Source organism: Dromiciops gliroides, chromosome 5 (genome assembly GCF_019393635.1).
Source record: "Dromiciops gliroides isolate mDroGli1 chromosome 5, mDroGli1.pri, whole genome shotgun sequence".
Lineage (NCBI taxonomy): Eukaryota > Metazoa > Chordata > Mammalia > Microbiotheria > Microbiotheriidae > Dromiciops > Dromiciops gliroides.
The window spans coordinates 197,062,702-197,089,410 of record NC_057865.1 but is presented as its reverse complement, the minus strand read 5'-3'; the positions used below and the strand labels follow the sequence as shown (position 1 = coordinate 197,089,410).

General features: G+C 37.2%; 1 protein-coding gene across 2 annotated transcripts in view; it reads right to left on the bottom strand.

Annotated features, from left to right (window-relative positions):
• Window positions 1-1,023: 1,023 nt before the first annotated feature.
• Window positions 1,024-26,709, bottom strand: part of C5H12orf4 (chromosome 5 C12orf4 homolog) — a 55,614-nt gene continuing 29,928 nt past the window's right edge. For both annotated transcript variants that reach the window (XM_043969292.1, XM_043969293.1), the window contains 6 exons: window positions 24,809-24,937; window positions 18,787-18,861; window positions 14,927-15,129; window positions 4,768-4,825; window positions 3,678-3,745; window positions 1,024-2,442 (listed from right to left, as the gene is read on the bottom strand). In XM_043969292.1, the coding sequence (XP_043825227.1) occupies window positions 2,350-2,442; window positions 3,678-3,745; window positions 4,768-4,825; window positions 14,927-15,129; window positions 18,787-18,861; window positions 24,809-24,937 (626 nt within the window). In that variant the 3' untranslated portion in view covers window positions 1,024-2,349. The remainder of the gene's footprint in view (window positions 2,443-3,677; window positions 3,746-4,767; window positions 4,826-14,926; window positions 15,130-18,786; window positions 18,862-24,808; window positions 24,938-26,709) is intronic.

Here is a 26,709-nt window from a genome sequence, read left to right as displayed (position 1 = left end):
ATCTCTCCATACCTTCCCAGGACATCATTCTTCCTCTGTTTACAAACTTTTCTAATCTTGACCCTTCAGATAATCAGTTTAACTCTAATACTACATTTTCCCTTGCTCCTGTGTCCTATGCCCATCAAATTTTGTCAAACTCCAATGGCACCTTTTCTCTTCTTCCTCTACATTAATTTGGCTATCTTATCAGTTCCCATGGGTTCAGTTATCATTCCTTTACATATGAACCCCACATCTATATATCCAGCTCTGGTCTCTCTGTAGAAGTTCAATCCCACATCACCCACTACATAGTGGACAAATTTCCACCAGATATCCTGTAAACACTGAAAATCCAATGTGTCCCCCAAGCCCACTCCTCTTCTTAACTTCCCAATTACTATTAAGGTCATCACTACCCTCCCAGGCTTATAACTTTGGTGTCATCCTTGACCTCTCAGTCTCACTCATCCAATCATTCTTCTTTTTTTTTTTTTTTGGTGAGGCAATTGGGGTTAAGTGACTTGCCTAGGGTCACACAGCTAGTAAGCGAGTGCCAGGTTTCCTTCAAGATTGAGCTCATGTGCTGCAGGTCTGCAAGAGCCCCTTCCCAATCACCTCAAGTGTCTGAGGCCAGATTTGAATTCAGGACCTCCTGAATCCAGGGCTGGTGCTCTATCCATTGCACCACCTAGCTGCCCCCTACTCATCCAATCAGTTGACAAATACTGGTTTTCTCCCCATCTGTCTTGCAGTGACCACACTAGTTCAAGCCCTTATCACCTGTTACCTGGTTACTGCAATAGACCTAATTGGTCTTCCTGATGGTGAAGAATGAGAAATACATCTTTGGATATGGCTAATGCGGGAACTTACTTTGCTATGGACATTTGTCACAAGGGTTTTATTTATTTATCTTTTTCCAATGGCAGAGGCAGGAAGGAAGGAGAGGGAGAAGTTGGAACTCACTGAACCATTTTTTAAAAAATGCACAGAACAGAAAGGATAGAGGCAATGTAGTTTTGAAAGTTACATGTTTAATTTATTATAGACATAAAAGGAAAAGCAAGCTGTACACGACAGATTTACAATTTCACATATAATTCTTTTTTTTCCCTAAGACCTACTTTGTATATGGAAATGTTCATTTTATTTCATGTTTAAGTTTAAACTTTTTGGTATCCTTGCCCCAAGTCTTTTCCTACTCCAATCCACCCTCCAGTCACAAAAAGTGATTTCCTTCTAGCCACGGGGTGACCAGATCACCCATTACTTCAACAAAATTCCCATAACTCCCTCTCATCTAGAAGATGAAACAGAAACCCCTTAGTGGGGCATTCTGGATTATTCTCAACTCAATGCGTTTCTACTTTTCTGCCCTTGGCAAACATGACTTCCCTATAGGCCAGTCATCAGAGCCACTAGCTACTGCTCAGACATGGTGCGCCATCTCCCGAGTCTCTGCCTTTGCAACAACAATGCTCTGTGCCTGGGGTGCTCTCTCCACTTACCTCTGTGCCCAGGTTTCCTTCAAGATTGAGCTCATGTGCTGCAGGTCTGCAAGAGCCCCTTCCCAATCACCTCAACTACCTGTCCCTTCTCTTTTAAGCTTGCCTTGTCCCCATTTGATGTGTTTTTTGAATATGTACATATTATCTCCCTGATGAGGATGTAACTTCCTTGAGGGAAGCAACTGTTTCACTTGTATTTTTGTATCTGAATCACTTAGTACAGTGTTTGCACATAGTAGGTGATTACAAATAAATGTCTGTTGGTAGACTGAAATAGCACACTCATTTCTACTAAGAATTTTCACACAGATTCTATTTGCTGCTTATATTTCAGTTTATTTTCCTTTTTACTAGGTAAGTACTGTAAACAGGGCATTTCATTTTTAGTAAAGCCTTGCATATAACTGACATTTAAATGCTTCATTATTTACCAAGAAGGAAGGCTCAAATTAATACCTATTATAAGTTAGATCTTTCCAAGGTCACAAAATGTTATGTCTCCAGGAAAAATAAGAAAAAAGATGCAGCTAGTGTCCTACATAAAGGAAACAAATAAGACTTCTGAACTGACAAAAGTAATATGTGGCATACACATATAGTCCACTGATAGTGACTAGTCTAGATGCTCTAGGGACTGCTCATAGGAGGAGATTTTAAAATGTCAATGTATGAATTAAAGACTTCATTTGTTCATATACAAATGACCATCTGGCAAGCTTAACACAGACACCTTACAATGTGACTTATGCCAGTACAGTTACTCTCTCATCACCTAAGTTTTGAGATAATTCCAGTGTTGCCTCAGTCACGGAATATTTAATAATTCACTTTCATCAATTTGCTGTCGAAGAAGAGTTTAATGCTTAGATGTCAATGTGAGTGTGGATGACACTCGGAAGATCTGCGGGAGCATGTTACTCAACTGGTAAAACATTTCTTCAGAAATACTCTGTAAAAGGTAAGGAAAAAACCTTCACATCTATTACAAGACCATAACTTTAAAAATCAAATTAAACCACTGAGTAATTTGACATTTTTGAAACTTTCCATATAAGCTCAATTATCTTTCAATGATGACTTAAGAACATGCTGAGATATTTATTTCTTTGAAAATAAATGTTGTGATATTTACTGACAATAAATATGGTACTGCAAGGTAATTAGAGGCTATTTAATGAGTAGCATCAGTACTAAATATGTACCAAAGTCTAAATAGGAAAAAAGAATGGAAAACCAAACACAATGCAAAGAATTATATGAAATAATACAGAGTGAAATAATAAGCAGAACCAGGAAAACAAAATGCATAATGACAATGATGTAAATGGAAAAAACAAACAAACCTGGAACTGAATACTGTATCAATATAACCAAGTCTGTCCAAGAAAAGGTGAAAAAATGCACTACCATCCCCCTTCTTTGGAGAGGTGGGAGACCATGAAAATGAAATATTACATAACCTGTCAGATTTGGGCAATGCATTGTTGAACTGCTTCCCCTCCCCTCTTTTCTTTTAAAATCTTTATTATGGGGGCAGCTAGGTGGCGCAGTGGATAAAGCACGGGCCCTGGATTCAGGAGTACCTGAGTTCAAATCCGGCCTCAGACACTTAACACTTACTAGCTGTGTGACCCTGGGCAAGTCACTTAACCCCAATTGCCTCACTTCAAAAAAAAAAAATCTTTATTATGGGGCAACTAGGTGGCACAGTGGATAGAGCACTGCCCCTGGAGTCAGGAGGACCTGAGTTCAAATCCGGCCTCAGACACTTAACACTTACTAGCTGTGTGACCCTGGGCAAGTCACTTAACCCAGTTACCTCACCAAAAAACAAAAAACAAAAAAACAAACAAACAAAAAAATCTTTATTATAAGGGAAAACTAGCTGGGTAGAAGAAATGGTAAATGTTTGGGAATGAAGGTATAAAAGCAAAATATATCAATAAAAATTAAGAATTTTTTTGAAAGAAAAAATTATGCTTAAGTGTGAGACTGATTCTGGGTTCTCTTATAAAACCATTTTTCTGCAGTCAAAGGCTCCTTCTGTTAAAGAAAAGGAAGCTACTAAGAGTTTTGATGTTTTCTCTCTAAGATGACTTGGCCTAGGATGCCTTGTTATATCTAGAGTGTGTTTTATCAGAGTCATAGACTTAGAGTGGGATCATACTAGTTTGATTAACATACCTGTGGCACCAAGAATTGTACGGTTCTAGAAATCCCTCCATCCCATGAAGCCATTTCCATCATGAAACCTGACAATGAAACAAGTGAAAGTTTAGCTAAACTATGAGCATTGCTCTGTAGGGGCCTTCTTTGTGAGGCATCACTTCTCCTAAGTTTTCTGAGTAGCCATATGCTTCATGGTATCACCAAGTCTCAGAGACCAATAACAAGTTTTTCTTCGTTTCCCCAGTTCCTTGTGCCATTTTGATGTTGCAGTAATTAAGTATCATCCTGACAATACTCTCCTCTCCTTTGTTTCCCTCTACTCCAATAAAGCTTCATAAAATTGTTTCCCGAACTGGGTTCTGTGGAACCATGATGCCATGATGCCATAGGAGTAGGAGTTACAGGAGAAAATTCTAATGCTTACAATAATTTTCAATTTAAAACATTAATGTATGTATCAAAAACACTTACTATGTGTTGAAATTTTTCAGCATGAAAAACTTCATGCTGAAAAATTTCTTTATTTAGCTACACTATTATCAACATATTTCAAACCCAACACATTTGTGGCCAACTTTGTCTAGGAAATGCTTCTCTCTAAAATGCTATCAAAGATTTCCTGAAAGCTAATTTAATGATCTGGGGCTGGGTTTGCCAAGTGAATGTTCAAGCAGAGGTGAAACATGATGTAGCAGAAAGAGCTCCAGATTATTAGTCACCAGATCCGAGTGTAGTTCTAGCTCTACCACTTATTAGCAACCCATGACCTCTCTGAGACGCAATTCCTCATTTCTAAGAAGGAAAGAACTAATCTACTTTGCCAGGTAAATACAAATGCAAGGTGATTTATCATGATTAATATTCATTATAATAAAAGGCAAGAATCAGAGAAAGGTATGAAGAGCTTATCAGAGAAGAGCTAATGAAGCTGTTATACTTTCTCTCTGGCAAAGGGAGAAGGAGGCCCTTTCTAAAATGTTTGCAAGCTAGGCTACATGTAACTGTGGCTGAAGCTTTCAATACTCAACATTCTTTTTGGGTTGGCCTATTTGCTACAATTTATAAAGACCAACAGCTGGCCATTTGGACTTTTTGAAATACTAACCTTTTACACATTTAAACACAAGTTCTGCTCTCCTTAAGCACCACGGTATAGTCATTTCCTGAAAATAAAACAAAACAAAAAAGTTGTGCATCAGTAGTATTGATTATTTTCTTCTTAATCTGTTTTTCTACTGCTGTGTTTTGCTTTTACATTATATTAAATTTCAAACATAACCTTCTCCTTGTCTCCTTACCAATGAACTTTCCCTTGTAACAAAGATCAAAAGAAAAAAAAAAACCATTTCAGCAAAAACCAATCAACATATTTTACCATATGTTCAATGTTCATCATGATCTATTAAAAATTTAATCAACACTTGATTATCCCTCTATAGATCATTCACTTTGTTGACAACTGTAGCTAGTTAATCCCAGAATGTTTTTACTCATCACGCACCACACATTCACATCCTATTTCTGTTGTGGTGGTATCCGGTGCAGTAGCAGACAAGAGGCCTTGTACCTATAGGTCTTGGTTTACCCCTTCAGGTTCCAGGCTATCACCATGTTCCCCCTGATTTTGGGGGTACTCAAGGATCAGGTCACCTACAGGGAAACATGCCCAGGGTCTCCTCACCTCTTTACTTGCTGTTTCCCGATGTCTTAGTGGTATTAAAGCAACTTATCATTAAGTACTACTGGGACAAATACAATTAGAAAAGGGTGAGGAGAACATAGATAAAAAGATTCTTTTGTTTAATTCTGATCTTTGTCATTATAAGATACTTGACTACTCTCCTTAGTTCACTAAAATTTCTTCTTAATCTACCTAGACCTACTTAGAACTACTCTGTGTAGGCTTCATGAGCCTGCATCCCCAAAGCCCAGCAGAGAGCTAAGCAAGGACTTCAGCTGCCTTGCCATCATGAATTCCTAGGAAGATATTTCTTCTCTGTGGGTTTTTAGGACATAGGTGATCTGGCCCTATTTGAAGCAGCTCCAATTCTCACCTTGTACTTCTCTCTGCTCTGGCTGGTCCCTTGAAGCAGATTCTGCAAGATGAATTTTCCTGGCAGGTCAGACCAGATGCCACCTTTCTGTCCTTCACTGTTTCCCTCACCCTGAGCTTTACCTCATGGCTGCTTTTCCCCAGACTAACTTCGCTGTCTCATTCTGAACCCAATCTCCTAAGTGTATCTGTCCTGAGCTTCTTGATACTGGCCCCAAGTACAAGAGGATTAAATATTATGCTACTAATACATCATATTACAATGGATAATTAAAACTGGACTATTTAGTATTTCTCAAAAGGCCAGGATTATTTCATGTAAATACTTTCACTAGCTTTTTCTTTTAGTTCTATTTGGTGATAAAAAAGGATCTCACTGAATGCCTTCAAAAGCCTTTTTTTGGATAATTCCTTTAATGGTTTTTCCCCTATTCAACATTTTGCCCCTTCTTTCAGATGCTGACAACTGAATGTCATTTAATTCTCATATTGATAGTAATTTGATACCTTGAAAAATCCATGGTTTTATTAACATGGATACTTCTTCCACCTAAACAGACCCTAGACCTTTTTTATAGAGGGCCTAAAATATTTCAAGATTCTATCCAACTTTCTCAAGGCTTTCATCTTTTACCTTTTGTATTTCAGGGTACCAATGTACCCCCTTAGTTTCAAGTTAATAACTATTCTAATTTAACCTCTAACAAATCCCTTCTCTGTAGCATGCACTTTAAAAGGCATTTTAAACTTTCCATAAGTGTGCAATATACCACCTATACATAGTGTCCCAAAAGTTTTAATGCAGTTTTAAGTTTAAAAGCTTTATTAGCCTAAAACTGCACTAAGACTTTTGGGAGACACTATATTTAGCAGCTCTAAAAAAGCCATGTATAATGAAAGTCAGAGATGTGAAATGCCAATGGTATAGTGTTCTAAGGCAAATCAGTATTGCCTGAGGGAATAACATCACCCAAAAAACAACTATGGAGCTTTTAACGGAGTTCCTGTGTACAAGTTAATTTACCAATGTCAAGAAATTGCCATGATAAGGAGGCAAAAAGTATCCTGAAACCACTAAGGCCAGCAGACACTTGACCTCCTTGCCAAGCAAAGACTGACGGTAATCAAGGGCAATGCCAAGATAGGATATAAACTCATTTGCAAATCTTAGAGAGGAGGATGATTTAAGATCATAGGCTAGGTTAATTAATAAAACGGTTGAGATTGGTGGATGAAAAATGAGTCTGCAGAAAGCTTCATGTGAGACCGAAATAACCTAGACCATTCCAAAAGTATATATAGCTGAAATTGGAAGGACAACAAACATATCTATTAATATTTCTATAACAAATTATTTTAATCATCAATGATACTACAATTAGACTAAAGCCTTAGTGCTATTTGAGGAAACAGAATTGGCACCAAAAGATATCAAGATAGGAAGAGTAGCTGGACCAGATTGAGGACACACAGAAGAAACCCATGGATGTTAGAGTATTAAGAAGACTGAAGGATCTTTTTTTTTTTTTTTTTTGGTGAAGCAATTGGGGTTAAGTGACTTGCACAGGGGGGATCATTTTTCAAGATACCTGAAAGAGGGGAAGATATTCAAGGACAGGAAAAAAAAAAGTGGACATCACTACCCCCAAAAGGTAATTATTAACTAACAATCCATATCTGCTTCTCAATCTCTAGAAAAGCTTTAGGAGGGAGATGATACCTGTAGAATCTTTGATGAGAATAGGGTAGACTTTTACAATTCGTTGTATCATACCATATCTTTCAGGCATACAATCGACCAAACGTTGTAGAGAATACTAGATCCTGATGTGTTTGTTGATTATCATAAAGCATTTGACTTGGTAGAATTAAAAAAAAGAAACAACCTTAGAGGACCCCCTCTAGGAAAATGTACTCTTATGTATGTTAAGCATTATAGAATCACAGCATAACGCAGTTGGACGGAACCTCAGAACCCACCCAGTCCAACTTATACCTGAAGCTGAATTACCACTATAAGTGATTACTTGGCCTCTGAAGACCACCAATGAAAAAGAATGCACCCCCTCTTGAGGTGGTGACCCACCTAAGTTTTTTCTTATACCCAATCTAAATATGCTTTCTTTGGAAATTTCACCCATTGATTCTGGTTTTATCTTCTGGGCCCCAGAGAAAAAAGTTTAATCCCTTTCCAAATGACAACCCTTCCAATACTTGAAGACACTCATTCTGTCCTCTAAGTCTTCTCTTCTTCAGGCTAAGCATCCCCTGTTCCTTCAAGCAGTCTCTGTGTGGTTCAAGCTTGAGACCACCCACTGTTCTTGTTCTCCTATAGATGGGAACTCTAGCTCACCGATGTTTTTTCCTGAAGTACGGTGCCTGGGCAATTCTCCAAAGGAGGTCTGACCAGCACGGGTCATAGAGGGATTATTGTCGCTGTAGGCTCAGAACACCGAGCCTCCTTCTGTACAAACATTTTTCATCTTTTTTATTGATGACATTTATTTCTCAGTCTCCCTTCTACTCAGGCATCATTTGTAAAAAAAATTAAAGAGGACAAAAAAGTAGTTCAGCAAAAATAATACATCAATTGTGTCTAACAGTATAAGCAATATAATACCATCAAAGCAATGGAAGGGAGGAGTTACATTTCCTAAACTCTTATCTTGGCCAAGTTAGGTCATTATAATTACACAATACTCAGTTTCAGGTTTCTTCCGTCTTTTTTGTGTATAATGTTTTCTTGGTTCTGTTTCCCTCTTCCTTAATAAGTTTATATTCGTCTTCCCATGCTTCTCTAAGTTTCTTATACTTGTTTCTTTTTTGTTGTTCGGCTATTCCATCGTGTCCAACTCTTTCATAACATGCCTGTCCATGGGATTTTCTTGGCAAAGATATGGAGTGGTTTGTCATTTCCTTTTCCAGTGGATTTTTTGGTTAGAAATCTCCACCACAGGGGGCAGCTAAGTGGCACAGTGGATAAAACACCAGCCCTGGATTCAGGAGGACCTGAGTTCAAATCCAGCCTCATACACTTGACATTTACAAGCTGTGTGACCCTGGGCAAGTCACTTAATCTTCATTACCCCACACTGAAAAAAAAGAAAGAAAGGAAGGAAGAAAGAAAGAAATCTCCCAGAGTCTGTCTTGGGTAACTCTGCATAGCATAGCTCATAATTTCACTGAGCTACAAAAGTCCCTCTGCTGGGACAAAGCAGTGATCCAGGAAGGGTGTTGTTTCTTATGACACAATAATATTCCATTAAGTTTGTGTATAACGATTTAGCAATTTCTCAATCGATCAATGGGCAGCTACTTTGTTTTGTTATTTGCTACCACAAAAATCTATGAATATTTTGGTTTATATGGGGCTTTTCTTATTGCACCCTAATAAAACAGACTAAGATTGCATTGTTTTTGCCATAGCATTCTACTGACATATAAAGCTTGCAGTTTACGTAAACTTCTAGAACTTAAATTCATTCTTGTTTTTTAAAAAATCATTTAAATATATTTCTTTAAAATTAAGTTAAATATATTTATACCATTTATCTTTACATCACCTTCATTTCTAAATATATTTTTCCCCATTCCTCTACTGACTCATCCCCTGAAACGGAATAATAAGGAGAAAAAGCAACTGGTCAAACTGACCAGCCCAAAAGAAACACTTCTGTGGGAGAAAGGGAAAGGCAGAGGAAGACACTACAGAACAAGGGGAAAGAAGAACAATTCTTAGCAATGGATCACTTGGCTCCTATATCACAGGCAAGAAATAAGAGACAAGAATTGTTCATCAGTTATTCATCAAGATTTGGAATGCACTTGGGGTGTGAGTTCTATACAAGGCTTGCTGCACAGTACTTGACAATCACTTCACTAGTGATTCAAGAATCAGGAGATCTGAGGATAAGGAAGGACAAGTTTACTGAGAGTGTTACCATCCTTTTCCTCTCCTCTTAGACTTGGGGGTTGGCAGCCAGTGTCCTTTGTCTCACTAGGTGAAGACCTTTCCTGGATTTTGTGGGAGAGGGGAAGATCTCCTTGAGAGAGATGTAAGAGCCCACAACACTGAGGCCACTGCCACTAGAGCCTGCTCCAGGACCTCATGGAGGCTAGAAAAGTCTGGGGAACAGATAGATTGGTAGGGTGGCTCTGTTCTAGTAACTATTAAAAAAATGAATGAGCTTAGCTTAGTGCAACTTGTTCTTAGTAATCCCATGTTGACTCTTACTGATCATCGATTTCTAAGTGCTCAACTTCTAAGTTCTTAATCACTTTTTGTTGTTGTTGTTGTTGAGGCTGGGGTTAAGTGACTTGCCTAGGGTCACACAGCTAGTAAGTGTTAAGTGTCTGAGGTCATATTTGAACTCAGGTCCTCCTGAATCCAGGGCTGGTGCTCTATCCACTGCGCCACCTAGCTGCCCCCTTAATCACTTTTTAAAGAATTTTTACCTGGGGCAAACCTCAGACTCACTGATCTATATGGGCTGTGGAATCCATGTTTTTCCCTTTTTGGACAATCGGGGTATTTACCTATTTCAAGTCTCCTGGAACTTTTAGATCAGATTTCATTTAGAATAGCTGAATAGAATCATACATTAAATTGGGAAGGGAATTTTGGAGTCATCTAGTCCAACCAGTGTCCTTTATACAATATGATGGCTATGTCATTTCTTTTGCTATCTTTATGTCTATTGGGCTTCAATTTCTTCTTCTTTCTTTCTTTCTTTTTTTTTTTTTAGGCAATGGGGGTTAAGTGACTTGCCCAGGGTCACACAGCTACTAAGTGTCAAGTGTCTGAGGCCGGATTTGAATTCAGGTACTCCTGAATCCAGGGCCGGTGCTTTAACCACTGCGCCATCTAGCTGCCCCCCTTCAATTTCTTCTTAATCATGTTTGTCTTACTAAGGTCCTTGGGAAAGAAAACAGACACAAAATGACATGAACTGAGGAAACATGAACTTGGAAAGAGACTGGAGAATCAGGCTTTATTAGTACATCGTGGGTGCTTGATGAACACAGTTTGTGGACTTCAAGCATGCTTATTTCATACCAATTAAAACTTTAATTATGATCTTAATTATATGTGACAACTTCTCAATGGGCATGATTTAGATTCATTTCTGTTGCCCAGATTGGCCCTTTTGATTAAAGTAATGTTGGATCTTCATGGGAAAAAAAGGTACAAATCACAAGTGACTTTAGTGTTTCACAATATTTGCATAAATTGAACATTCCAATGATTCTCCTAGCTGGTATTTCAGAAAGTGGGTGGCCTAGGGAAGTTCTGCCTGCCATTTTGCATTCTTCAAGCATGTCTTGCTAAGTTGCTTGAAACACTGTTACCATTCAATCTCATAACGATGTTGTAGAGAGGGTAGTCACAACTACTTTCTTACTTTACACAGATGATTCTCAGATCTCTTTGTTTAGCTTAAAATTCTCTCCTGAACTCAAGTGCTGCATTTCCAAATGTCTATTGGACATCTTGAATGAGATAATTCACTATGTCCAAAACTGATTATCTTTCCTCCCAAACCTTCCCTCTTCCTAACGTCCTTACTAGTGTTGAAGGTACCAACACTAGGTGTCGTCTTCCAATCTGTTTCCAAATGCTATTGATTATACTGTTGTATCCCCAGCACTTAGCTAAATGCCTGGTACACAGCAGGTGCTTAATAAATGCTTGTTGACTGAGTGGACACTGGAGTGACTAAAATTACTCAATCACTTAATGATAACCACAAACGGAGGGTTGGGTAGAGTTGTGGCAACTCAGCAGTCTTGACCCTACTTCCATCTCCCATCTCCTATTTGGGGCTGATGCCAACGATTATATGAAACAGAATTCTCAGATCACAGAGTCCAAATTGATAGCCTATCTTTCTTTTTGATGAAAAATAGATAAAATAAATGTTTTTTTTCCTCTGCACTGCTTCTTCACTTTTGGTGCAATCAATTTTATTCAATACTTTGCCCTAAGACATGGGACATAGCAGTTCAAAGGTGTTCATGTTATGGGCCAGATCCAAGTCCTAGACTCAGGTCTAGATCCACAGCAATAATGGATCTGTATTCAACATATACCTTTATTTTTAAGGTGGTAAAAATATAAATTGCTATGTATAATAGAAAATAAATTATTATGACATGAAAGAGAAAATTATGGCAGATTTCCAAAATCCTGTTTATTGCATGCAAAAAACAACACTTATGAAATGGTTTAGGATCCTTACATAGGAAACTAAGTAGAATTACCTCCATAGCCACTTGACTGATTTTTAGGTTTGCAGGATAAACTTCATGACCTGGATGGGAGGTTTAAATACAACTGGAGAATCATGGCTCAATATACTTATGTGAATTAAATTGAATGCTTCAGAAACCAGTTTAATGTTCTGCAGCTGGCTGTCCTAATTTAAAACATGCAACTTTTGTAACCCATGGTGGGAGAGGGAATGCTAACAGTATCAGATGTCTGGAAGTTAATCTGAACTGAGTGACTTTTGGAAACATTGTTTTTGAGGTTGTTTTCCACCTACAGATAACCATTTTTATAAACTGGGTTAACCAGGACCACAGCTGCAGGAATGTTTGTATGTTTCCTTGTGCCTGTCATTCATCACAAACTTTCTTTGTTACTTTATTCTCCAAATACTCTTATAGATGGACAAGTGAGTGGCTGTAACTCAAAAATGGCAACAAGTTCATCAATGTGATTGAAGATTTCACTGCTGGAATTAAGATTTCATAAAGGAATATGGCGGAAAAAAATGTGAGGGGAGGGTAAGGAGGGAAAAAGAACTATGAATAACAAATCCATAACCTAACCTCTCCTGATACCTCGCTGTCTATACAAATCACTTAAAAATATCTTATGTTGAATAGAACTAATAATCTTTTGCATTTATATAGTAATAGTAATATTTAGGCAGAATTTTAAAGTTTGCAAATCATTTTACATCTACTTGTGAAGTAGATACTATTATTATTCTTATTTTATAGAAAGGAAACTGAGGCTAAAAGGTTAAACAAGCTGTTCAGTCATAGCACTGAGGCTGACTTCAAACTCAGATCTTCCTGACTCTAAGTCCAATCATTTGCAGAAGACTACTCTAACCTAGTTTGGTCTGTTTCAAATTATGTCCTGTGTAAAAACTATATAATGCCTATTCTTGTTTTTGTTTTTGTTTTTTGCGGGGCAATGAGGGTTAAGTGACTTGCCCAGGGTCACACAGCTAGTAAGTGTTGAGTGTCTGAGGCTGGATTTGAACTCAGGTACTCTTGAATCCAGGACTGGTGCTTTATCCACTACCCCACCTAGCTGCCCCTATAATACCTATTTTTAAACAGGTCAAACTATTAATAATTTTTAAAAAAGGATACACTCAAAAAGACAAAATCAAACCAAAAAAGGATACAGTCTCTCTTTTTCACTCTACTGCAAAATGTAATACTGACACAAAATTTTCATGTTTATTGTAATGAACATTTTCTCCTCATAATTTTCCACCTACCAGACGTAGGAACTCCTTCCCTCCCTTCCTTAAAACTAAGGGTGAAGGGGGAAAGGGACCCACATGTACAAAAATATTTATAGCTGCTCTTTACGTGGTAGCAAGGAATTGGAAGTTGAGGGGGTGCCCATCAATTGGGGAATGGCTGGACAAGTTGTGGTATATGAATACAATGGAATACTATTGTGCTGTAAGAAATGATGAGCAGGAAGAGTTCAGAGAAACCTGGAGGGTCTTACGTGAGCTGATGATGAGTGAGATGAGCAGAACCAGAAGAACATTGTACACAGTATCATCAACATTGAGTGTTGACCTACTGTGATGGACTATATTCGTCTCACCAATGCAATGGTACAGAAGAGTTCCAGGGAACTCATGATAGAAGAGGATCTCCAAATCCAAGAAAAAAAAAGAAAGAACTGTGGAGTATAGATGCTGATTGAACCATATTATTTCTTTTGTTTTGGGTGCTGTTGGTTTTTTTTTTTCTTTCTATTTTGAGGTTTTGCATCACTGCTCTGATTCTTTCTCTTGTAACAGGATTAATGCAGAAATAGGATTAATGTTATTATATGTATATATATGTGTGTGTGTGTATATATATATCTATATGTATGTGTGTATATATATAATATATATATATATACACAATATATATATAACCTATATCAGATTACCTGCTGTCTAGGGGAGGGGGGGGGAGGGAGGGGTGGGAGGGAGAAAAAATCTGAAATTGTAAAGCATGTATAAACAAAAGTTGAGAACTATCTTTACATGTAATGGAAAAAATAAAATACCTCATACAGGGAAAAAAAAAACAAAAAAAAAAAACTAAGGGTGAGAGCCAGCATGATGTAGTTTGGTAGAGAGCTGGTCTCCAAGTCCTGGGCCGAGGTCCCACCTTTGACAGAGACTACCAGCTCTGTAACCCTCGGTCACGTCTCTAAGCCTATAAATATCGGGGCAGCTGCTAATGGGCATTATTGACAATAGGAGTTTCTTTATGGTCCCCCATACTAATGTTTCCCTACACGGATCTGGACCAAAAGCAGACAGTATGCAGTCTGTGGGTGCTATCTTCTTCTCCAGGATGGCATCTAGGTCCACTGTCTATCCTCGGTCTATCACGGGTGCCAACACTCTTTCTCCTTTTCCGTTCCCGGCTAGTGTGGCCCTCTTGGTTCTTAGCTTGCTCGCTCGCTCGCTCTTACTCCTGTGCTACGGGGTTATAAGTAATGAAAGTGGATGAGGAGGCGGTAGTGGGTAGAGAGCTTCAGAAAATTCAAAATTAATAATAGTGCAGAATCGGTGAATACATGACCAGGACCCTTTTAAGATCACAGTGCTACTCCAGTGTAGGAAGCAGCTCGGGACTATTTGTTTATAGGTTATTCCTTTTTCAGAATATCATCATGAAGATGTCATTTCTTCCCATCACCAACTTGTGTGTGTGCTGAGAAAATACAAGCTAATTTGAATACTAGGCAAAACAATTCAGAAGGAAAATCAGCTGCTGTTAAGACAAACAACAAAAAAAAAGAAAAAAAATCATGTAATGTATTTCAAAGCTAAATATAAATGATTCTAAATTTATTTAGCATTTTGGATTTTTTATGTCACTGTCCAATATTGCCAATAACGAAGAGTGTGTTTTATATTTATGTAATCACAATAATTTTTCACCAGCTTACCTCTGACATATCATGCACCAGCAAGAGAGGAATACTAATTGTTGTGATGTCATGAGTGCAGCAAACTTTTAGAATATTTCGGAGGCCCATTATGGCAGGATCACGAGCTGTGATGTTACCAGATCTCACATTGTCATCCACACAGAGATGGAAAGCCACATGGATTTCAGAGAGATTGGAGTGCCGGGTAATATAAAATTCTCCTACAAACAAGAGACATCACTATGTTTTTCAAATGAATAAATCACTCCCAACTGCATACAATATAATGGATTATCAGATATAACCAATAAGTTACAAAATGTTGTAGCTGGATCAATACTATTAAACCATGTGTAGTGTAGGTCTTTATGGGAAGTCAGAAAGTTATAAGCTCCTAGCAACACCACTACTGGGCTTATTCTCCAAAGAGATAAAAGAAAAGAAGAAAAAGATCAATAAGTAAAATAATATTTATAGTGGCAAAAAACTGGAAACTCAAGGGTTTTTTTTTATCATGTGTGGAATGGCTGAACAAATTACAACATGGGAATATTATGGAATATTTTTATGCTATAAGAAATGACAAAAAGGACAGTTTTGGCAAGACCTGTATGAAGTGATTGATGTATGGTGAATAGAACCAGGAGAGCAACTTATCTTTCATTATACAACATTATAAAGACAAACAACTCTGGAAGACTTAAGAACTTTGATCAACCCAATGATCAACCATAATTCTATTAGACTGATGATGAAGTACATTAACTATTTCCTCATGGGGGTGATGGATGGATTCAGGGTGCAGAGAGAGAGAAATATTTTTTGGATATGAATTTTCTTTACTTGACTATGCACATTTGTTAAAAAGGGTTTTGATTTTCTTTTTTTCTTTTTGTGGGGGCAGGAGAAGGATAAATATTTGCTAATTAAAAAAAACTATGACTTCTCCCTAATTCCTGTACCACTACCATGGTTCACATTGTCTAGGTACGTAAAGAAACAGTTGGCAAGAGAGGCAAAGGAGTGGGAACAATAATCAATTGCATACTACATGTGAACTCATCACTGAGTCTGATTTGGTTAGTGAGAAAGGAGAAAAATGTTCATTAATTTTTTTTTTCAGGTCCCTAGGGTTCTGCAACAATCTATAGCCCTAAGCATCATCAATGGATATAAGAAATATTCAAAGGTACCATTGTTGACCTGAGACAAAGGCAAAATAGGAAGAAAAAAAGGAAAAGACATGAAGAAAAAAAAAGGGAACAGGAGGGAATAAGAGGAAGGGAAAAGAAAAGAAGAGGACAGCAAAGAGGATAGCATGGTGGGGAATGGTAAAGTGACAATTATAGCTTGCGTTCACTTAGTTCATTTGGACATTGGGCTAGAAGAGTCAAATAACAGTTCTTTTAAAATCAGAAGGCTTAGGTACAAGTCACACTTGTGTGGCCCATGGCAAATCATTTAACCTCTCTGTACCCTAGTTTACTCATCTGCAGAGCAGGAATAATAACTGTATTACCAATGTCAAGCATTGTTATAAGAAAGGCACGTTGTAAACATTACATCACTCTGACAATGTAAGTTGTTATTCAGTCACACAGGTGGTCTTCCACTGCTCTAATAGAATGACTAGGACAATGTAGGTCCCCAACAGACTTCCTTCTATCTTCACTATTACATTCAAAGTCTACTATACTCTTTGCCTGCAGCTAAAGTCTACTTGGGAAGCAAAATGACTTAAAATATTCTAGAGTCAACTGTAGGGAGTGGTAGTCCCAGTGCTGCTTCTGACTTGGGTGACTTAACTTTTCTATTAGTCTCATTTCCCTTTTCAATAAAATAGGAACAACTTACTTATCAACATGAAATTGAACTAAACATTGATTGGGCTCCTACTACATGCAAAGTACCATTTATAGGCTATGGGGGAACACATAGAATATAAGATACTGATAATTTTCATCAATACATTGTCTTTTCAAATATGAAATCTTATAATATGAAAGCACTGTTCCCTTGGGACTGATTTACTATGAGCTAAGTTATCATTTAATAGTTCAATGTTTTTTCCCATAATTTAGACCTACAATAAAGCCCTGGTTCAAAAGCAATAACCAACCACTTAACCTACCAGGTTTTGCCAAAAAAGAGCAAGGAGTTCAAGGAAGGAAATACTGATACAACAAAAGAGTAAAGTTAAAAACAACAACAACAAAATCTCAGACGTCAGTGCCTCCGGAACAGATAACAAGACTGGCACAATTTAAGAAAGCCACAAAATATGGATGATTTTAATTATGGAGCTGATGGAAAGGAATATGATGAACCCTGTCTCAATGAAGGTATTTTTAGATGGAGTGGAAGATAGCTTCCTGTTTCACAAGGTGGAGGAAACAGCATAAGATGATGTAATGCTGCTTCTAACATTATCCACCAAGGTACCAGATCTGAAGGTGGGAGGAAATTTGAAGCCTGACAACCACAAGTTAACCAGTTAGATTGTCAACAAGAGCACAAGAAATGGATATGATGTTTACCAGATGAAAATGTAATTTTATTGACATGTAAAAATCTACTCTTAAGATGTGACTGTAATGATACTAATTAATTGGGGGAAGATTGGATTAACAGGAGACTGGGTCCTATTCCCAACTCTGGCACTGCCTTGGAAGTCTGGGCTTCAGTTTCTTCATTTTGACAAATAAGGGGCTGGGGAGAGGGTTGAACCAGATCTGTGTTTTCTAACTAGTGATCCACATTAAATTTTCACCAGCCTAGGAAACTGATTACTAAAAGGTCTTTACTTATTAAAAATCTATCAACTTAAAAAAATCTGTCTCCCCCCCCACCCCTGTGTCTTGCTTTCCTCCCCCACTTCTCTTCTTTCTCCCTAATTCTTGGTCTTTGATTCCTTAACCACTGAGGGTGCAAAGGGTAGAATAGTTTAGAGAATTTAGGCATTTTGCTTGTTCTATAGGACACTTTGGATTGGTGAACACTGAACTACAAGGTATCTAGTCCCTTTCTCTAAAATTCTATGACTGGGGGCAGCTAGGTGGCATGGTGGATAAAGCACTGGCCCTGGATTCAGGAGGACCTGAGTTCAAATCTGGCCTCAGACACTTGACACTTAACTAGCTGTGTGACCCTGGGCAAGTCACTTAACCCTCATTGCCCCACAAAAACAAAAACAACAAAAAAAATTCTATGACTACCATACTTGTGATATTTGAATATTGTCAAGTTCACAATTCATTTAAAAATTCTTCCAATCACAAAATGCTTAATAAGGCCCTGCTAGTAATCTTTAACAAATGAGAAAATTATAGCACATTGTAGCTAACTGAGATCAAGTGAGTTAAGACAGGATGAGGAATAAGAGCCTCTAAGTTTCCAGTTGGTAAAAGGATGAATAAACATCCAAGAACACTACAGGAAATGAAAGAAAGGGGAAGCAAGATAATCTGTTGGGAAATGAAAATAAGACAGATTCTAAATCAGATGACCCATGTACTAGAAGTTCAATTCTCTTGTTTATATCTCAGAAGGAGTCAATATTTCTTGGCTCATCTCTCTAAGAAACTAAAAAACAATGAATAAAGAGGAAATCTTAAGTTAACGTGACAATACCCATACAACTAAATGACAGAACTTTCTCCTTTGGAATCAGGAGAATATCTGAGGCAGCATATTTTCCTATGAAGCTATTACTTGAACCAGGATATAAATATGATAAAAGGCCAGACCATATTATACAAATATGGTATTTAATTTTGATTGGTAGACAGTCCTTAAATTATAGTATAAAAAAGCTATATTTCAAATCTCTTATTTAAATGTAACCAAACATGAAAACATAAAGTAAAAATAGTACTCACCAGGCAAAATATTTGAATAGTTTCGTTCAATATTTTTATTCTTATCATCATTTCCTCCATTTCGGTTTCCTGAATCTGTACATAGGACGGGAGAATATTATCACTACCACAGCCAATGTCTTGTATATATGTAGTCTTTTTCATTTTTAAAGAGCCTAAGACATCACATATGTGTATATATGTGTTAAAGCTATATAACATTTTCATGCAGCAGAGTCATCCACATTTTTCAGAAGAAGAAACTGAGGCTTCAGAAGTGACAAAACTTGCTCAAGATCACAGGAGTGTATGGTGTAGTGAAAAGCACATTGGCCGAGGAACCAGAAGATCTGGTTTTGAGTTCTAGTTCTGACACCCTGCTGGGCCTCAGTTTCCTCATCTGTAAAACAAAGAGGTTGCACTTAATGAATTCTAAGGTCCTTCCCAGCTCTAAATCTATGATTCTATTCACCTGTAAAACGCAGCCCCAACTTCACTTCTTCATTATTTCTCTACCTACCTACCTACCTACCTACCTACCTACCTACCTACCTACCTACCTACCTACCTACTTACCTACCTACCTACCTATATGTCTATCTGTCTGTCTGTCTATCTATCTGTCTGTCTGTCTATCTATCTATCTATCTATCTTCCTTCTAATCCTGTCTTTCTGCAGAAACTGCACTCAAAGGTCAACAAAAAATATTTAACTACTACATCTCAGTCCTCTTCTTCCTTGACCTCTCTCAACCACCTCATCTTCTTCAACACTCTCTCCTCCCTTGCCTTCTGTGGTCTTCTCTTTTCTAGTTCTTCTACCTGTCCAATTATTCTTTCAGTCTCCTTTATTTGAGCCCAATCCAACTTCCACTAAGTGTAGATGTCCCTAAGACTGTCCTTAGCCTTTTTTTTGCTTTGTACACTTTCAGGGATCTCCTCAACTCCATAAGGCTCAAGTAGTATCTTTATGAAAATGATTCTTATATCTATTTATGAAGAAAAAGAAACAACAAATACAGTGGACAATGGGGATCTTTTTTTTTTTTTTTTGGTACCTGATCTGTGATTTCATTGGAGTAAAAAACCACTGGAGACGAAACTCCCTGTACCACACCTAGAAAGATCTGTACTTTCTCTACGAGTTATGTTCTTTGCAAGTTGCTTCCAGGCTCTCAGCTAGTATATGTCAGAAGCAGGATTCCTGAACCACTATCTTCCAGAGGATGGTTCTTTATCCACTATGGTTACAAAGCCCCTCCTTATTATCTTGCTAAAGTTAATGCAAATAAGCATTATTGTTTATCAGTAAGGCTATAGTTACATGTAATTTTCTTTTTTCATTTTGCTTTCTTTAATCTATGGGTTTTTTAAAAAAAGGAATATAGGATATTTGGGTTTGGGGGGAGAAGGGGTAGATTATTCCTATTTATTTTCTCATCTTTGAAACAGGAAGTTGGACCAGGTAACCCTGAGGTTCCTTCTAGCTCTATGATCCTATAAGATTTTGTCTGTCATTCATCTGTCTTATTCACTCACTTGCAAATTTGTATGTGTGAAGTAAAAATAAAATTGATTACTTATCAATATTTCTATTGGCTCCTTCAGGATTACCTGCAAAGATGTTCAGGTCTCCTCGTTCTTAAAAAAACCTTCACTTGAACCCTCAAGTTACTGTCCTCTTTTTCTCTTCTCATTCATAGCCAAATGCCTAGAAAAAGCCATCTACACTTGTTGCTTACTCTCCCCTCTCCTTTTACTCATTTTCCATTTTATAATGTGGGTTCTAACCTCATCACTCCACTAAAACTGCTCCTCCCCCTAAGCTACCAATGATCTCTTAATTACCAAATCCAATGGCCTTTTCTTAGTTCTCAACTTTGACCTCTGAAGCATTTGATACTGTTGAGCATCCTATCCTTTGAAATCATCTCTCTTCTTTAGGCTTTAGTGGCACTGATCTCTCCTATTTCTTCTTCAACTTGTCTGGTTATTTCTCTTCAGTTTCCTTTACTAAATCATTATCCATGCCCTGTGTTCTGTATATACCCTAATGGCTTTCTCCTGGGCTCCCTTTTCTCTCAACACCCTTTTGCTCAGTGAGATCATTAGCTCTTGTGAGTTCAATGATCATTTCTATGCAGATGATTCCAGATGTATCTATACAGCCTTGGTTTCTCTCTTGAGTTCTAGTATTGCATTATGAATTGCCTACCAGTTACTTCGCACTAAATGTCCTATAAGGAATGTAAAATTTAAATGGCCAAAAAGAATTCATATTTTCCCCAAAATCAGCCCTCTTACTAGCTTCCTTATTTCTTTTAAAGACACAACCACTAAGTCATCCTAGACATAGCTTCCAAAGTGCTATTCTGAAACCTTAGGTCTAACTATGTCAAATCATCCATAAGAGTATTTTTATAAGACTTTTCTATAACAACATGTGGGGTTCCTTTAGGAAAGTGGACTTTTATAACCCTACTTGTCTTACTGACTCACTCAAACCACAAAAGTAGTTGCTTGAACAAGAACAAAATAACATCATGATGTACATGCACTGCCTGTGGTTTGCAAACTTCCTGTCATTTGCGGCACATACGCTGTCTTGTCAATATAGTCAGAATTCTTCCAAAGTCTCCTACACCTGTAGAGGCCCTAGTCTTCATGCCCTCGTCATGTCTACAGCCTAAACGAGTAGAAGAAGAGAGGATGGCTATAAGAAGAAGGAAGCCTGTAGTAGAGAATTTCTGTAAGATTTGTTGTGGGATAAGTTCTCTTCCTTTTTTTCATGTGGTCAGTTGTGTCCTGAAATGTTTCACAGAGTGCCTCAACAAAGCATAGGACTGCTTAATTAGTTTACCTTTTAGTCTCTCAGTAAACGAGAAAAATTTAAATGTGTGAAGGCCCAGGGTGGAGTAGGTTGTTAGCTAGAAGAGCTTGCTAGAGGAGGCAGCCTTTGAACTGGATTCTGCTGTTTAGCAGCTCTGGCAAGTCACTTATGTTACAGTTTTCATAGGGTTTGGAGCTCATCTCGTCCAACGGTCTCATTTCACAGATGAGAGATGTAGAGCGAGAGAAGTTAGCTGTGCTTACTAGGAGAACGGGAATGTCACTGCTAGGATTTATACCAGAACTGGAAAGGAGACTATCCATGAAGTAAAAAATAGAATAATTTCTTTTTACTTGTGATTTATTTTTAAAAAATGTAGCCATAAAGAGGATTCATATATGTTTGGGAGCAGAATCAATAGGGTAAATTATTTAATTTACTAAAAATGTTGCATATGTACGAAGTACATAGTTTTGTAAACAGTAATAAATTACTGGGAGTACATAAAGATCAGAGTAATTACTGCAATTCTGTAACTAAATCATATAATACTATAATAATAAAAAAGATGTAAGAAGAAAGGCAATTTTACACGAAATATGTGATATTTATCAAAAGTGTTTAAAAGCAACATTTAAACTTAAATTTTTAGTCAAAAAAGGGGATTTCTGTCTACTTTGGAATGAATTTATGACACTACTTCAACTTATGAAGATGTAAAGGAATATAAGGAAACTTGTAAGAAGTGATGTTAAAGAAGAATGTAAAGAACAATATACCCAATTATTACAACCATATAAATATATATTTTAAATGGCAACAAAATAGCTAAAAAACACTGGGAAAAAAATGGTACTGACTTATAAAACACACATCTATCTTGTCTTTTAACAAACAAAAAGCAAACAAAGAGTAAAACTGCATGTACTGCCTAAGAGTTGTTTTCTCTCTCTCTCTCTCTCTCTCTCTCTCTCTCTCTCTCTCTCTCTTTTTTTTTTGCGGGGCAATGAGGGTTAAGTGACTTACCCAGGGTCACATGGCTAGTAAATGTCAAGTGTCTGGGGTCACATTTGAACTCAGGTCCTCCTGAATCTAGGGCCGGTGCCTTATCCACTGCGCCACCTAGCTGCCCCCTCTGCCTATGAGTTGTAATTGCTCTTTAATAATGTTTTATTTAATTGTATTAGGGAATTTTACATTGTGGATGATTGTACTGTATTTAATTTTGCATAACGTATGACAACAAATTACATTAATTTTTAAAAGAAAGGATTTTTTTTTAAGTTGAGGGCTTTTTTTTATCCAAGTGAGAGCAAAGCAAAGGGCTTTGGAATTTGATCTTAGTTTTCTCTTAGAACAATAAATATTTGCCAATATTTTGTGGCTATGGCAAATCTAAGGAGAAAGAATAAAAGATTAACTCATTTACTCAATGAAGAACATTTATTTTCTGGTCCTTTTAGCTTTTTTCCCCAGTATTATTTACAAAGCATTTAGGAAAAAAGTTTTGGAAAAAAAGGACACTTGTCTTGAGGACAGAAATTAAACAACAACAATAACAAAAGGAGAGGGGCAGCTGGGTGGCGCAGTGGATAGAGTGCTGGCCCTGGAATCAGAAGTACCTGAGTTCAAATCCGGCCTCAGACACTTAACACTTATGAGTTGTGTGACCCTGGGCAAGTCACTTAACCCCCAATTGCCTCACTAAAAACAAAACAAAACAAAACAAAACAAAAGGAGAACATAGAATTTCAAGGAAATAATGAATAATTAGCATGATCAGGAAGTTATTGCACTGTGTTACAGGTTTCTATTAAACACTGAATAGAGGAATAAAAGATTATGATCTTATGTTCTCCATGCTTTTTAAAAGTGTGTGTGAGAAAATAATTATTGATAATGGATTTCTTGGGGGACACAGGGACCCAGTCTTAGTCAGCTTTCTTTTCACCCCCACTTGCCCTTTTGGGACCAGCCCAAGAGCCCAAGGGTAGATCAATAGAAAAGGAGACAGAAACCACACCTATCTGAAAATGCCTTTGCCCTCAAGGGGTTTGTCTGTACTAGGCCCAGACATCAGCAAAGTAGAGCTCATTTTAATATGGACCACCCTCAGGTCATGTCATGAACTGAATGATGCTAGCCAGTTAGCTTTGATCAGTGTGTAAGAGCCACTTCTATTTGGAAGAGGAAAAAGACAGATCACAAGGTGAATGCCATTCTGGGTGGCAAGGCTGGCAAGGAAGTCTGTCCAGTAGCTAAGTAGCTAAGCTCTCTCTCTCTGGGTAATGTAGGACTTCTGAACTCTGCTTGGAGCCATTGTTTCTTAGAAACAATATGGTGCTGGAGGGTTTTTTGGCTAGCATTAAATGAGGAGGCTTCTGCTCTCTTTTAGGTTCTTATGCTCTTCTTCTTGCACCTAGGACCCTCTTGAACGAGCTATATGCCTTCATCTCTCCCACATGTCAAAGTGTACTGGGTATGTAACTAGTGAGGAAGTCAGTCAGACGTACATGGTCAATACTTTAGTAATATGTGATCTTAATTAATAATAAATGCTTACTGCCCAAACTGGTGCAATAGCCATTAATTTATAAGTAACAATATTTTAGAAAACCCCAGCCTAGTTCCCCAATAATTTAAATAGAAACAGGCTAGACCCCAATATTTCAAATGATACATGTGAAAGAGAAAAAATGATTTTTTAAAGAATTACAGCTTTCCCTTTCAATTGTGGATCTGAAATAGCACACACAATACAAATACAAATAAGAAAAATCTTACAGCAAAATTATACATATTTTATAGTTAGAGAAACTGAGTCAGTGAAAAAACAGTTCCTTAATGTCTACTTTGTTCAGAGTACTATAATAATTATAGAACAAGTTCACAAAGCTTGAGACTAAAGGAAAAAATAGAATTCATATGTTTGAACACTCAAGGTGCAAAATCAGTAAGTGTTCTATGTCTCATCATTATTAACCACTATACCGTTCAAAGCCATGGTCACACAAGTCCTACTGTTGAGTGGCATCAAGAATAAAGCATATTTTGAAAGAAACATTAAGAAAGTTTCTGAATTAGAATTGATTAGGTAAGATATAGCTTGACAATGTATAGTTAAATGTAGTGTAACTAATGATCAATAAGAATAAATTAAATGAAATTTTTTTGGTGGACCTTAAAAAAATAACATTTCTTTGTTTTACTGACCATTTGGTTCTTTCAATTTACTCCTGCGTTGGGTTCGAGCATAAAGTACCACCTGCTGGACAATTTCCAACTGTTCTTCAATCCGAGGAAAATGGAAATCAGTGCATTCTTGACAAACTGTGGCAAAATCTAAGGGACACAAAAATTTATGTATAAACTTCAAAATTCAAGTTGTTGAATCTTGGACTTTTACTTTATAGACCAGGAACTGTAACACACACACACACACACACACACACACACACACACACAAATAAAATTTTTATAATCTATCTCTTATACTTCCATCTTCGATTAATATATGACATTAATTACTTCAAAAATCTATGATTTGAATTCTGGCCAAGATGGCTGTTTTAGCATTAGTCCAAACAATGATCAAGAAATCCAATGAGAAATTACAGTAACTTCTTCCACCACAGAATCTCACAAAAAGTCAACAAAAAGACCACTGGGAGTAGGAAAGAGGGACCAACAGCAAAGTTAGCACCAGAGCAAAGAAATAGGCAGCAGCCTTCTAACCTGACCAAAGGGTGGCCAGAGACAGAGATAGCCTGCATGGTTCTGTTTCTGGAGGTAGTAAGACTGGAGGGTCCTCTTGGACCAAGAAAGTTTCAGGGAGGCCAGAAAGCCTCAGGGAGAAGATGGTAGAAGCCATGGAGAATGGCAGTGCTCAGCAGCAGGATAGAGCCTGGGCACATGGGAGCTATGAATTCTCTAATACTTCATCAAGAGACTACGAAGAGGGCCACAAAGAAGACCTAGTGCTTTGAATATGTAGGTAGGAGGAAAGGGAGATGTTGGTTAGCGTAGTAATTCAGGTGACACAAGGGGACACCAAACAAGGCCCAAACATAGCAAAAGCTCTAATCAAGAAACTAAAGCTGGAAAGATGAATAAACTATAGAAGATACTAAGCAACATAAAATAATCACCACAAATCTAAGATCCACCAAAAGAAGGCGAAGATAATTTGGTAACAGCTAAAAGCATAGACTCAAGGGGTAAAATGGATTTTCCACAAGGACTATATGAATACCTAAAAGAAACAAAGGAATAAAAATGAAATAAAAGCTCTTTAAGATAGATTAAGGAAAAGAATAAAATATCTTAGAAGAGAAAATGCTGAATCCTACCCAAGTAATGTACTCTCTGAAAAGCAGAAGAGACCAAAGAGAAATGAATAAATCTATAAGAAAGCGGAAAAAAGACCACAATAAAAAGATTTTTTAAAATGGAAGAAAATAAAAGATATCTTTATCAAAAATAAATAATCTAGAATATAATTGAAGAATCATTGGAATTCTTCAATTCTTTAAAATCATGTTTTTTGGTTTTTTTTTGTTTTTGTTTTCTTTCAAAGCCTGGATATTATATTTCAAGAAATTATAAATAAAAACTAGTCAGACCTATCAGAACCTGAGGACAAAGGGACGATGGAATGACTACGCTGATAATCTCCCTTAAGAAACCCCCAAAATGAAAAAGATCCAAGATTGTCATGGTCAAATTCAGGGCTCCCACATAAAAGAAAAAAAAAATACTAGAAGCTTCTAGGAAAAAAAACAAAAAACAACAGTTTACATATCAAGGAACCAAAGTCAGATTCACACAAGACCTGGAAAACCTCTACTATAAATGTGAGGAGACCTTGGAAAACAATATTCCACATGGCAAACTACATAGGCTTACAATTAAGAATAACATAAAATGAAGTACAATCCTATGGAAAAAAGGGACCTTTGATAGAGGGTAAAGGCAAAGGATAAACATTTATATAGCACCTCCTATGTACAAGGCACTGGGCAAATAGCTTTTAAAAAAACATATCTCATTTGAGCCATACAACTCTGTAAGGTAGGTACTATTATTATCCCTATTTTACAGTTGAAGAAACTGAG